General features: G+C 33.3%; 1 protein-coding gene and 1 long non-coding RNA gene across 4 annotated transcripts in view; one reads left to right on the top strand and one right to left on the bottom strand.

Annotated features, from left to right (window-relative positions):
* The window catches only part of LOC104853356, a 77,766-nt gene that overhangs the window by 9,689 nt on the left and 52,647 nt on the right, over positions 1–15,430 (top strand). Inside the window, exon 1 of one of the 2 annotated variants that reach the window (XR_777767.3) lies at positions 6,007–6,064. The exons of the other annotated variant lie outside the window; for it this stretch is intronic. This is a non-coding gene — a long non-coding RNA (uncharacterized LOC104853356). Of the gene's footprint in view, positions 1–6,006; positions 6,065–15,430 lie in introns of those variants that run through there. 2 annotated transcript variants of the gene reach the window in all.
* Positions 1–15,430, bottom strand: part of Il7 (interleukin 7) — a 33,933-nt gene that overhangs the window by 13,648 nt on the left and 4,855 nt on the right. The window contains exon 2 of one of the 2 annotated variants that reach the window (XM_010611271.3): positions 14,827–14,960. In XM_010611271.3, coding sequence (XP_010609573.1) covers positions 14,827–14,960 — 134 coding nt within the window. Of the gene's footprint in view, positions 1–14,826; positions 14,961–15,430 lie in introns of those variants that run through there. The other variant, XM_033760466.1, reaches the window with a different exon arrangement.

Raw genomic sequence — 15,430 nt, 5'->3', positions numbered from 1 at the left:
TATATATATATATATAGACCGGAGAAGTAGAAAAATTCCAGAGTGGAAGAACAAAGGAAAAGCACTGTGATACAAAAATGTGAAGCATGTTTGGAAAATCCAGGTTGATTGTCGTATTAGGAGTTTAAAGGACAATGCAGAGTGATAATAAGATTAGAAATACAATCAGAGAACACATTATGTTTCTCAAGTGCTCTGATAAAAAATTAGTCCCATATTCAGTAGTAGACAGTGAGTAGCAACATAAGGACTACTGATAATCACGGCGATAGAACGATCTCCACCCTTCTTTACGATTATTAACAAAGGTCTGAGAAGTAGTCATCATGTATTTTTTACTCAGATACATACCCATTTTGCGTGCAAAAGCAAAAGAGGTGATGGGTAGATGTGAATTATAAGAAAAATAGAGTGACTGGGCTGGAGATTTAGCTCAGTGGTGCCGCGCCTGCCTAGCAAGCACAAGGACCTGAGTTCAATCTCCGGTACCAAAAAGAAAAGAGAGTGTGAGGAAAGTAGAGGAGGTAGAGGAAGGCATTTTATAGAAAATTTGCCTCACTGGAAATGTACAAGGGATATATTCCAGCTGAAAGAAGGCATTTACTCTAATTAGTGATGTCTTATTAAGTAAACAAATATAGTTTTGAAACTATAAAACTGTGAAATAAATTAAAAATCAACCTCAAATATGCAAAATATGTTCTACATTTTCTACCAAATGATAAGAAGAGGGAAAAAAACACATATTGATTTTTGTGAGCTCATTGTGTTTACTTTGACTAATACTTTGGATTTCTTCATTTATAGTAAGCCATCTTTAATGGATGAGTTTTGAGGTTAGCAAATATGACGTATTTGCAAAAATTAAGACAGCAGAACCTTATCAATCCCCGTATCTCTTGGCTCTTTTTCCTTTACTGCCCCAAATTGCTAAATTAACAGGTAGAAAGGGCAAGTGCTGGAATTTTTTGGTTTTAGCATTATTTCCTTGTTATGGCCATAAATAAATATTTTATTTGTGACATGCAAGAAACAGAAGATATTTAATGCAATATTCTAACACCCCAAAGGTGTTTCGTATTGTCTTATGCTGAAATTCTAAAGTGAGTATATGCTATTGTTAATAACTTTAATAAAAACTTTGTGTAAACAAAAACATGATTATCAGTTTCCTAAAGCAGCATATTTTATATTGAATGTCTCTATACTATATAAAGCAGAAGGATAAATAAAAAGTTAAATGTTTTAACAATTAATTTTGATTGTAATTTACTCCGGAGAACTCCTTAAATAAAATAAAAGAGATCTAGTCTACTATAATATTAAAAATTACTGTATTTTCAATTTGGTATATCAGATAAATTCCATCATGAAGTTGTTCCCAAAATGCTTTTTTGTTGAAGACTTTAAAAATACACTTGAGATTTTTAGTTTCTACTTGTGAAAATACCTATATAAAATTTATCCATTGAGGCTCAACTTAAGAAAAATCAAAATAATTGGTAAATTTAATTAGAAATATTAATGATGTCAAATACAGAGCAAAGGAAGATCTGGCAAAAGGGCAATAAATAAATCCTAGTTTTTGAATTATATTTTTCATCTTATATGACACAGTCTATTTATTGGATCACCTTGTTTTGGGGGTGGATGTGTATTTTCTATTTTTGGGGTGCCTCTCCAATGCAGCTCAGATTCACAATATGGTATTACTTTAATTGTGTTAATTAAGGTGTGGTTATGTAAAGTTAAGGATAAGAAATGGTGTTACGGGAGTTATATGATCCAACAATTGGCAGACTTCCATAGATAACAATATTCATGTCAAATACAGACACTGCATAACCTGGAATCATAGTCACTCACAGTTGGAACACTGCTACAGATCACCTAAGTATGCATATCTTATTCTGTGTATGTAAAAATGTTATTCTAAAGCACAGGTAGGGCATCCATTCCCCGGACCATTCAAATAGAGGGCAGTAGAAAGAACATCAATGCAGTGGAAAGAACAGTGAACTAGAATTTGTAGATAACTGTGTCCATTCTTGAAATGGAATAATTTTATCATAGGAATGGACTTCAGAGATTCAAATTTTAATTATGTACATTTTAGGGGTTTTTTTGTTTTTTTTTTAGGGATACCAGGCATCGAACTCAAGACCTTGTGTTTGCAAAGCAGGCAGTGGAACCACTGAACTATATCCCCAGACCCTCAAATTTTAATTATGAATGAGCAAAAGGAGGCTGTGATGATTAACTGACTTGTACAAAGCCTCATCGTCCAAATGGCAAAGGTGGATCTCTGATCATAGCATTTCTATTATAGTCCAATGCTCTTTCTATAACATTGTGCTATCTTAATTTAGCCTCTTCTTGAAATTTCTCATATATAAAGCGGATATGTTGGATTAAAGCAATGCTTTTTCTTTTTTTTTCTCATTGCTCATTGACTTTATTGGTACATTTTAGGTATACAGTACAGTTACATTCATCATTGGGATCTTGTGCCTTTACATGACAGGCAGGTCTTGGTTCTCATTTTTTTCCCTTTACCCCTGCCCACCCTTCAACCCCTCCTCCCTTCCCTATTTACAAATAGTTTATTTCCATTTTTTCATTTTCTCATGTTTTTCTTTCTTTTCCCTTATTACTTTTCCCCTACCCTTCCCACTCCCCCTACACCTTTATCCCTTTTCTTCCTATTTCAAATTGTCAATTATATCATTAGGATCTTATGTACTATTATAGTTTTTCACACCAGAGAAACTATTTGGTATTTATACATGTGTGACTTATTTATTTCACTTAGGAGTATATCCTCAATATGTATCCATTTTCCTATGAATGACTCTAATTTCTCAGTCTTTATGGCCGAGTAGCATTCCAATCAGGAAGAAGACAAAGATGCCCACTATCAGCACTCCTCTTCAATATAATTCTGGAAACATTAGCCACAGCAATTAGACAAGAGAAAGAAATTACAGCAATAAAAATAGGAAAGGAAGAAGTTAAACTGTCATTATTTGCTGATGATATGATACTCTATATTGAAGACCAAAAAAACTCCACCAAAAGACTTCTAGATTTAATTTACACTTTTAGCAGAGTAGCAGGATACAAGGTCAACACCCAATAGCCTTCTTGTACACAAATAACAGACTCACTGAATGAGAAATTAGGGAAACACTTCCTTTTACAATAGCATTAAAAAAATGAAGTATCTAGGAATCAGTCTAATGAAAGAAGCAAAAGACCTCTACACTGAAAACTTCAGCACTCTGAAAAAAGAGATCTAAGAGGATATAAGAAAATGGAAAGATATCCCCTGTGCCTGGGTAGGAAGAATCAACATAGTGAAAATGGCCATACTGCCAAAACTACTATACAGATTCAATGCAATGCTAATTGAAATTCCAACACTATATTTCACAGAACTAGAAAAAAGAATCCTAAAATTCATTTGGAGCCAGAGGGGACCTAGAATAGCAAAAGCCATCCTAAGCAACAGAGACATAGCAGCAGGTATAATAACTCCCAATTTGAAACTATACTACAAAGCCACTGTGATAAAAACAGCATGGTACTGGCAAAGAAACAAACCTGAGGATCAGTGGAACAGATTGAAAGATACAAAAACAACTCCAGATGTACTCAGCTACCTCATTTTTAACAAAGGAGCCAACCATCTGCACTAGAGGAAAGATAGGCTCTTTAACAAATGGTGTTGGAAAAACTGGATTTCAACTTGCCAAAGATTAAAACTAGAACCTTATCTTTCACCATGCACTAAACTAAAATCCAAGTGGATTAAATATCTAAATATTAAAAAAGAGTCACTAAATTTGCTGGAAGATAATTTAGGCAGAACTCTTGAAGACATTAGCATAGGAAAAGACTTTATGAACAAATCCTCAGAAGCACGGGAACTAGCAGAAAGAATCAACAACTGGGATCTCATTAAGAAGCTTCTGCACTGCAAAAGAAACCATCAACAGAACTAAGAGACAAACTACAAGGTGGGAAAAAACTTTTACCAGGTACTCCTCAGACAAAGGACTATTATCTAGAACATTTAAAGAACTCAAAACATTCAGGCCTCCCAATATAAAGACCCCATTCAAAAATGGGCATCTGACATGAACAGATATTTCTCAGACAAAGAAGTAAAAGCAAGAAGTAACTATATGAAAAAATGTTTCACATCACTGGTCATTCAAGAGATGCAGATGAAAACAATACTGAGATTCCACCTTACCCCAGAAAGAATGCCTGCTATCAAGAAATCAACCAATAACATATGTTGGCGGGGTTGAGTGGAGAAAGGAACCCTTCTCCATTGATGGTGGTAGTGCAGACTGGTGCAATCACTACAGAAATCAATATGGAGATACCTCAAAGAGCTTGGACTGGAGGTTCCATTTGACCCAGCCATCCCTCTGCTAGGTATCTTTCCAAAAGAATTAAAAGAATCACATCACAGTGATATATGCACACCTATGTTTATAGCGGCACAGTTTGTAATAGCTAAGACTTGGATACAGCCCATTTGCTCATCAGTTGGAGACTGGATATAGAAGGTGAGGTTTTTCTATAAAAAAGCAATGCTTTTTCACACAAAGTAGCTCATGGTGTCCCAGAGTTCACCAGATACTTGGGTGCCATTTAGAAGTGAATAGAGTATGATACAGAAGAGTCAGAGATCAGGGTCAGGGCTCATTGGAGTTCAATGTAGTTTATTTCAGAAAATTCATGACTAAGTAAAAATTCGGAAACTATACTTCTAGATTCTGTAATGTAAAGTCATCTTCTATGTTTAATTCTAATATAATTTCACTCTTATAAGTCAATTCAGAGCCATTTTTATTAGATATTTAATTTTATCTGTTATTAAGAAAGTGGCATTAGTTGAGTTTATCCAGTGTAACATAGCTGCCTAGTTGTAGATTCAGGTAAATATTGATGTCCACAGGGTCATGACACAGGTAACCCTATATGCATTTCTCATCATCAGGTTAAAAAATTTTTATTCACTATAGTGCATAGAAAATTTTCTTCTCTATAAAATATATTTCTACTCTCATATCACTCAATACCAATGATGATCTTTTTCGTATATGTGCTGCGGAAGCGAGCACCCAATGATGGTTTTGAATTAATATAGTATTATCACTAAAATTAGAAAATATAGTATTATTACCAAAAATAGAAAAGCAATGGAAACACAAATATTAGAACTATGACATCCGCAATATCTGGAACTGTTATCTGTCTGAGATTCCCACTCTATGACCACATGATAAACCAGATTCAAAACAATTTTCCTTAGCTACCATAGCTAATGCTCACAGAGACATAGGTTCAAAGCAAATAAAGATTACTAATATAGTAATTTTCATAAAATAGCTATTAAAGCACATGAATATTAGTAAAAGGCTGATGAGGTAGGGATATGACAAGTCTTGACAAAAATAGACATCTTTGAAAAATGGAATTCTGAAAGGGCCTTGCTTTGTCCCAGTGATCAATTTCATAATCATGTTGCAGCTTTTGCATTCCCTTCTTTTTTTCCAGCACAGAAAGATTCATATTTTCCTCTCTAGGTTTTGGAGGCTATTTCATTCTCACCACTCCTAAGAACTCCATCTATTCAATTGCTATTTACTAAGTTTTATTTACTTGATCTTAGTGTAAGAACTTTATTTTATCAAACTTCAAGTTTTTCACTGATTTTTCATATAGTAAAAAACTACTGGTTAAATGATGCTATCACTAGTCACATGCTCCCAAACTGCCAGAGGACATCAATTGCTTCCTATAAATTTTACTACAGCTTTCAAAGGTAACAACCGTAATCAGTCAATAGTATCTAGGTTAAAATGTGAATGTTAAAATAGCATTTTTTTTTCTGAATGTTTCCCATCTCTAATGCATTTTAGATGAGCTCTGTGAATTATCTTTCTGAAGGTCTTATCTAATTCTATCACTTTGCAGTTAAAAAACCTCCAGTGACTCCCTATTACCTGTACTAGAAGATAAAAGTTCACATTCCTCAACTAGGCAGGTAAGGATTCTAAGATCTGATCATGCCCTAATTTCCAAATTGTTTTACACTCATTTTCCATTTGAGCTCAAGTGACAGGGGTCATTGAGTTTTCAATATAGCTACCAAGTCTCCAGGTCAGATTAGTTGTGCTCTCTAAATATTTTTAACCAAAATTATCATCATTATTCCATTGTATTTTGAATCTTTACTTCAGAATGTAGCTTTCCTTAAAAACAGAACTGCACAGATCTAGGAGTCAATATAATAGACTAGTGTTTTATACTTGTCTACATTATTTAACCAATTTGTATACAGCCACTAATAGTTATTTCATAATGTATATGATATTACATTAAATGTACACGATTCCAAGTTTTGACTCAAGTAGACCTTTTTGATGAAATGGAATTCTCTTCTTCATTTTTGCCTCCTAAAAACCTACTCATTTTTCAGTGTCTTATTAACATTTTACATTCCCCTTAGTCATTAAAATTCTTAGAGAGTAGAACATATTCATCTTTAAATTGACATGGTGCAATTAGCACATGCTTAATCAATTTTAATTACCTGAACTATTAGGGAACAGAAGTTGAGATTTTATAGTGATCTGGAAAAATTTATTAAAACCTATCAACTTCTGCTTGCTGATCATTTTAGTAGATTTTAATCACTGAGCAGTCTTAAGGCTAATATGCAGTAATGGTTGTATACTATCTTAAAAGTGGCAGTCTAATCAGAAATTAGCAAAGATACTAAATGTGAACTTGTAATTATCAGTGCTTTTATGCTTTATTTTCTAACTGCCTTACTTCTTGTCTGAACTTTATATACTTATTTGAGTTTTGGGACTTGGATTTTATTGAGACCATGTGAGGACCTAGGATTCTGGTGAGATGAACTGGGGTAGTTATGGTAAAAATTTACTGAAAAGAGATGTCAAGTAAAGCAATATAATGAAGTCTAGTAGATCAAGATGTCATGCAGAATGAGAATGGAGCTCTAAGAATGAGAGCATTCTAAGAACGTAACTCTAAACACTGCCTGATCCAGCAGCAATAAGCAAGCCTCTGGGTAGATGTCAAGATTGGTATTAGTAGCACATAAACAAGTGATTTTGAAAAGTCATTGGTATAATTAATGTAAACATTGTAAGTAATATAATGATTTTACGAGGTCACTGTTATGGCCTGAAAGTTTATGTGTCCCCAAACTCATGTATTCACCTTCTTCCCTCATTCTGATGGCATTAGGACATGGGACCTTAGGAACTAATTATGTCAAGAAGGTGAAGATCTCATGAATGGAATTAATGCTACTATTACAGAGAGACCACTAAGCTCTCTAGCCCTCTTTCTACCGCTTGAGGAAAGGCAAAGTTGACAGGCTGCACTCAGGAAAATGGTCCTTGCCAGAATCCAACCATGTTGCCACGCTGATCTCATTTCTAATGACTATTGTACTTTGATATGGCCACCAGAATGGCCAAGACAGTCATTCATGGGTATTAACATCTATATACGATGATTTAAAAATAGAATTTAAATATTTTAAGTATAAGTGCATTCTTTGTCTTAGCCAATATAAATAAGTCTGTTCCAAGAAATATTATAGATGCTAAATCTACAATTTAGAAGACAAAGCATCTCTGTTCTCAAAAATGAAAAAATTGCAGATAGTAATAATACCCATGAATAAGATAAAATAATATGTGTGATTGAAGAATAGTCTATATTTAAAGTTAAACAAATTATTACAAAAATGCATTGCCATTAATCCACCCCAATACTCCTCCTCATTTCCAATACACTTATGCCATCATTCTTGCCACTTTCTGAAGCAGTTATGGTAGCCTCAGTGTGTCTATTTGCACCGCTGTGGCCACCCCCATGTCCTGAATCAATTCACAACATTTATCTTTCATAATTATTTGGATTTTTTTGTTTTGTATACACATTGTGCTAAGGTTAAATATAGATAATTAACAAATGAATCACCTCTCATAGTTTTGTGACAAAAGCACGTGACATTCACTCTTTTTGAATTTTCAGGAATATAGTTTATTATCAATAACACTAGTCATCTTGCTGACAAAAGATGTTTTGAATTAATTTCACTCATCTACCTATAACTGTGTATCCTTGGGCAACCTCTCCCCAGTGCCCTTCTTTTCTACTCTCCCTAGCTTCTGGTAAAAGCTATAATACTCTCTACTTTTATTAGATTAATTATCTTAGGTTCCACGCATAATGAGATTATGCAATATTGTCTTTCTGTGTCTAAGCTATTCCACTAAGTTCATTCGTGTTGTCACAGACGATAAGATTTCATTATTTTTTTATGGTCAGGTAGTATTTCATTGTGTATATATACCACATTTTCTTTATCCATTTGTTTATTGATGGAACTTAGTTTGATTCTATTTCTTGGCTACTGTGAATAGTGACACAATAACCATGGAAATTCAGTTAAAGCTTCAACTTACTTGTTTCTTTTTTAAAGATATATATATATATATGTATATATATATACAGCAGTAGAATTGATGGAATATATAATATTGGTAGTTTTAATTTTTATTTATTTATTTTAGTTTTAATTTTTAAAGAATGCTTCATATTGTTTTGAAAGGTGGCTGTACTACTTTGTAACCCAAATGACAATGTGTTAAGTGTACCTTTGTTCCACATCCTCTTCAGCACTTGTTATTTTTTCTTTTTTTCGTAGCCATTATGACTAGAGTGAAGTGACACCTTGTTATGGTTTTGATTAGCATTTCTTTAGTGATTATTGACATTTAACTTTTTTTAATAGTTGTTGACCATTTGTATGTCTTTTGAGAAATGTGTATTCAAGTCTCATTCCTTTTAATTGAGCTGTTTGTATTTTTGCTAAATAGGCCACAATATTATGTGTTTTATCTGCATTTAGAAAGCCTGGGAACACTGAGTTCTGTAGATGGAGAGGGAAATGCAACAGTGGTGCTGCACCAAGGAGTGGATAAAGCTATGAACAATTGTATTGTTAGACAAAGATTGACGAAAGAATATTTTTAGAGCAGATTTCAATTCAAAATAAATTGAAAGGTGAGGAGATTCCTTGCAGATCCTCACCTCCAAGCACGCACAGCCTCCTCTCCACTATCAACACTGGACACTTTCAACAAGTCAGTACTGAAAGCTTTTTTTTAAACAATTTATGAGGCCGGGGATTTAGCTCAGCGGTTCGGTGGCCTGCCTTGCAAGCGCAAGGACCTGAGTTCGATCCCCGGTACCCCCCAAAAAATAAACAATTTATGTATGTACATGTATATGTGTGTATGTATGCATTTATTGGCACTGGGGATCGAACTCTGGTCCTTGTACTTGTGAGGCAGGTGGTGGAACCACTGCGCTAAATTACTGACCCTAACAATTTGTTTTTGTTAAAGTGTGTCATTGGGTTTGAGAGCTGACGACGCCCATGAGACAGTCATCACTTGGCCTTTGCATTTTCTCTCAACTGAGAAAGTTTTGCCTCAGATAGAGAACATCATACTCAGAGAAGCATGTACCCAGTCCACTTGCCTTTCAGTAGATGTTTTTACTCACCCTCTCCTCAGTGGAATATCAGAGAGACATTTTTTTCAGGATATTGTCCATTTTTATCACTATATGTGTGTTTCCCATGGCTGATTGTAACATATTCTCACATAGTGCAACTTGAAACATGAAAACTTATTGTCTCAGACAGATCTCAAGGCCAGAGGTCCAAAACCAAAGTGTTGACAGAGCTGCTTCCTTTTGGAAACTCTGAGTGAAAATTTGTTCCATGCCTCACCCTTAACGTTTAGTGGCTGTTGGTAGCAACCGCTGGCACTCTTTGGCTTCTAATCTGTAACTCTAGTCTCTGCCTCTGACTTCACATGATCTTTTCCTTTGTTTCTGTTCTCTGCTCTTCTAATAGTATCTGTTATTGAATTTAGAATCCACCTAATCCAGGATGAACTCATCTGAAGATTTCTAATTAAATATTAAAGACCTTTCCTCTGAAAAAGGTAATAGTAAGAGGCTCCAGGTGCATTCCCTTTGGGGCACCATTATTCAATCTACTGTGCTAACTATGTTTTAAGGGATGCTGTTCTTGGAATGTTTTCCTCATTGTTTGAGTGCGACTTTTGAGTGATTTGGGGGATAAAGAAGTATCTTTTCTTTGGTTTGAGTTTCTCATTTATGCTTTTGTTAAGTTTAGGCTTTCAGCTTAACCTCATTTAAGTATGTTTCTGTTTCGTCTGCCATTGTATCCCAGCAACCATCTTTTTAAATTTTTTTTTCTACTGGGGATTGAACTCGGTATCTTGCGCTTGCAAAGCAGGCATGGGGCAACCCTCTTTAAAACAGGAAAACAATGACAAACACATACCTGCAATGCTTTGGTTCTCCTATTTTTGGCAACTAAAAATAATTGTCATAATTATGAGCTAAAATTATAGTAACAAGAATGAAAATGGGAAAGAGGAGTTAGAAGCAGGAGAGAGGTGAGTGGTAAAGAGAAGGAGATTTAAAAAAAAAAATAAGCTGTATTATGGATATGTACCCACTCTCCAAGATCCGTGTAAACAACATGTACTGCAAACATTTACTAATAAAAGAAAACAACAAAACAAAGCATGGGTAAGGCAAACAAAGAAAAAAACAACAAATAAAGTTTCTATGAACATAAATGTGCAAATTTTAGTGGGTAAATTTTGATTTATTATTTATATAGTATTTAAAAAAAACTAACACATATTTTACTGTGTATCCAGCAAGACACAAAGATGAATGAAACATAAGCATTGTCCTTAAGGTACTCATTGGCTGGTATAGAGAAGAAAAATAAATAAGGATGTAAATAGCACATAAGAATCATAAAGATTTAAAAATAATGTTAAGACTGGAATCCCCTTGCAATAGCATCAAAGAGATATAATATACTGATAAAGAAATTTAACAACAAAAGTATAAAACTTTTCACAATACTGTTCAAACAAAATAAAAATCTAAATAAGTGGGGAAGCATCATATGTTCATGGATCATTTTTGATAAGCTTTTCAGAAGCATTTTTAAGTAATATTCAGAAGATAATACTCCTCAAATTCACTTTCATGTGCACCATAATTTTCAGCATCTCAGCTGGCTGCTTTGACAAACTGCTCCTGATGTGAAAACCCATTAGACCAATGGAATACAATTAGAGAATGGGGAATGAACCCAGGGATAATCTCTCTGTTTCTCCCTTCCCCTCCCTTTCTCACCTTAGGAATGCTAAGCAAGTACTTTACCACTGAGCTATACCCCAGCCCAACCCAACTCATGTATTTTTGGTTAACTAATATTAATGAGGGTGCCAAATATCCAAGGGAAAGAACAATTAGTTATATGAACATGAAAGTTAACTGAGATAGAAATAAAAATCAGAAACTTTAGAGTTGAAAATTTTAATCAATTAAATAAAAAGTACAATGTAAAGCTTCTACAACAGACCAGACCAAGCAGAAGAAATAATTTCTGAATTTGAGGACAAAATAGCTCAGACAAAAAAAGAAGGAAGCAAAAAATGAAGCAATAAGGAAAGGAAGAAAAAATATGAGGAAAATGCTACATTATTAAGTAAACAAATATTCATCCTATGGAAATCCCAGAAGAATAACAAAAATCATTTAAATCTTATTTAATGAAATACTAGCTGAAAAATTTTCAAGTCTTTCAGTTTAGATATGGACATCCATATCTAACAAATTCAAAGAACTCCAAACATTACTATCGGCAAAGAAATTGTAGACAATAGGTCCAAAGTATAAGACAAAAGGAAGATTCTAAAAACAGGACATGTCAAGTCACATATAGGAGAATCCCCTTTAACCTTAAATCTCTCAAAGAAAACCTTGCAGACTAGAAGACAATGTAATGATATATTCAAAGTCCTAAAAGAAGCACCTACCAAAGAGAAATACTATATCCAAAACTATTCTTCACCGATGAAGGAACAATTAGTCATTTTACGGAAAAGCAGAAACTAGGAAAATTCATCACAACCAGACCAGCCCTATGAGAAAGGCTTAGAGTAATCTTATACTAGAAACTAAAGGGTGGTGACTATGATCAGGATAATGCATGAATGTACAAATATCACTAGCAGAACAGAGAACCAGAGACAGAGACAGAGAAAAGAGGAAGAATCAAACCTTATAATAACAGAAAACTACAGAAACCACAAAGATAAATAATAAGAGAGGAGGAATGGAAAAGAGATTATACAAAATATTAATAACACAAAAAAAGACAGGATGAAGCTTATACCTATTAATAATATCAATAAAAGTAAACACACTAGTAACTCAGTCTAAAGTCACAGATTAGCTGAATGGATTTTTTTTAAAAAAGCAAAACTACTATCTGCTGCCTATAAGAAACCCATTTCATGGGTAAATAAATGTATAGGCTGAAAGTAAGAGGTTAGAAGATATACTATACAAACAAATCAAAACTCAATAGTAGTAGCTAGACTTATAAAACAGATCATTAGACTATAAAATGAGGCAAGGTGATCATATATTGATAAAAGGATCAGTTTAGCAGAAGATATAACAAAGGTAAATATAACCACACCCATTAAATATATAAAGCAAATATCACATCTAAAGGAGAGATAGATCCCAATGAAATAATAGTTGTGGTCTTCAACACACTATTTCATCAATGAACAAATAAGCTAGAAAGAATATCAACAAAGATACATTGTAGTTGAACGATCTATAGAGAAAGTTTACCTAACAGACATTTACAGAACATTTAATACAACAGCAATAAGAGAAGACATTCTTCTCATTAGCCCACGAAGCATTCTTCAGAGTAAATGATGTATTAAATTACAAGTAAAACATCAAAACATTTAAAAAAAATCGAAATCATATCATGTATATTTTCAGATCACAATGGAATAAAACTAGAAATCAAACAATAGAAGAACAATGGAAACTATAAAATAAATAGAAATTGAACAACATGATTTTTAAGCAGCCATTGCATACTTAATGAAAAAGAAATAATTCCTTAAAATCAAATGAAAATATATCAAATTGTGATATACAGCAAAAGTATCCTAAAGAAGGAAGATTAAGGCACACAGAAAAACAAAACAAAACAAAAAAGGAATTCCAACAAACATCCTAAAAATATACCTCAAGGACTTATAAAAACAAGAAAATCAAGAATATCCCAAACCTCAAATCAGAAGGAAAAAACAATAACAAAGATTAAAATAGAAATGAATACAATAAAAATATGAATAAAGATGAAAGAGTTTTGGAAAAGATAAGATTGACAAACTTCTGGTGAGACAAACCAAGAAAAAAAGAAGGGAGACATAAATCAATACAATCATAGATTTAAAGAGACATTACAACTTATAACAGAAATAAAATGAAAGTGAGAAATCACTATGAATGGTTATATGCTTACAAATTGGCAAACACCAAAGCACCCAATTTTGGAATTGGTGGAAAGCATTAGAACTTTATCAGTTCAGGTAAGAACATGAAATGTGTTCTTTGGATGACAGTTTGCCAGCTTCTTACAGAGCTAAACATAGTCTTATGATATAATTCAGCACCAGGCTCCTAGATATTTACTGATAGGAGCTGAATACTAATATCCTCACAATATACGTGCACAAATAATTACAGAAGCCTTTATCATTATCCAAATTGGAAAGAACCAAGATACATCCTTTAATCAGCGAGTAAAGTGTGACATATCCATTGAAGAGACTAGTATTTAGCAGTAGGAAAAATGAGCTACTAAGCCACAAAAATTTATAGAAAATCTTTTGATGTACATGTCTACATGAAATAATCCAATTTTGAAAGGATTACATGATTACAACTACATAACCTTCTAGAAAAGACAAATCTATGGAGATGGTGAACACATCAGTGCCTTCCAGGAATTCAGGGAAGGAAGCATGAATTAGGGGAGCAAAGGGCATTTTTATATCAGTGAAACTATTCTGTGTGACACCGTATTCACGATATTATGTATTTATCAAAACCCACTGACTATTTAACACAAAGAATATCACCTAGTGTTAACTGTGAGCTTTAATGGATGATCATATATTGATACTGGTTCATCAATTGCAACAACTGTACCACACTAATACAAAATTATAATAATGCAGGGAACCATACAGAGAGAGAATAGGTATATGGAAATTTTTTACTTTTTTACTCAAATTTTCCACAAGTCAAAATCTGCTCTAAAATTTAAAAATCTGTGATCAAAAAGTCATCCATAGCAAATAAAAAGTAATTTATAGAAAGTTGTATATCATGCACATATATTAAAATGAATACATGCATATAGATGAATTTGTACACATTCAGATAAAACATCTTTTTACAGCATAATTTTATATGTTATATTCTCTGTTACTTTCTCTTTCATAATGTAGTGCATCCATATAGACTAACATTAGGTAAATGGGAGATAAGAAAGAAAATGCAGGCAGTGATGCCGAATCATGCTTATATAAATTTTAGTTGTAAGGGAAATAGAACTGAGAGGGGAAAATTTAAAAGATATAATGAAGCCAACTATAGAACTTTGCAATATACTCAGTAGTTCACTACATTTTATCCTATAGTTATTTAACCTTTTTTGCAGAAATATAGATGAAAATTTTATTATATAATGCATATCAAAAGTGTATTTCAAATTTTCCCAAACAGTAAAAATGTAAAGAAAACAAAACAACCACATACCAATTCATCGATGCTGATCATTATAACATTCTCATATCCTTTACCTTCTTTGTCTTTAAGATGACAATTAGATGAAGTTACTGGTAACAGAACAAGGATCAAGGGAGGAATTCCAAAGATATACCTAAAAGAAACTAAATTCAACAGTAAGTGAGAATGAGCTAAATGTGATGTCACGTTACATTGATTGTGCTTTTTCAATGGGTTGGACCACTTACTTCTAGTGACTTTTGAAACACATCTCAGTTCTTGGATAGTGTAGAAAGAACCATACATACTTAAATTATATACAGCCAAAGTGGGGCAACATTTTGGAGCTCAGATTTCATTTACTTTTTTTTTAAGTATAGAAATTACCCAGGGAAAGTGTAGGGCAGATGTGATGAAATTAAAGAATGGTACGGAAAGACACTTATGTATGTCAATACCTTAGCCAATATGGATTTTTGTTGAATATACCTATAAGCAAAAGTATCTTCAGGTAAACACATACCCTGAAGTTTAAAAAGTCACATATTTTTGAAATTTTATGATGTATGGCACAGGATTATCTATGCAAAACTTTGAAAGTAGTCCAGTTGAAGGAATATCCAGTTGCTTTCTG

Source organism: Fukomys damarensis, unplaced genomic scaffold, assembly GCF_012274545.1.
Source record: "Fukomys damarensis isolate Sample0158 unplaced genomic scaffold, DMR_v1.0_HiC HiC_scaffold_5, whole genome shotgun sequence".
Taxonomy (NCBI): domain Eukaryota; kingdom Metazoa; phylum Chordata; class Mammalia; order Rodentia; family Bathyergidae; genus Fukomys; species Fukomys damarensis.
This window is presented reverse-complemented; position numbering and strand designations above follow the sequence as displayed.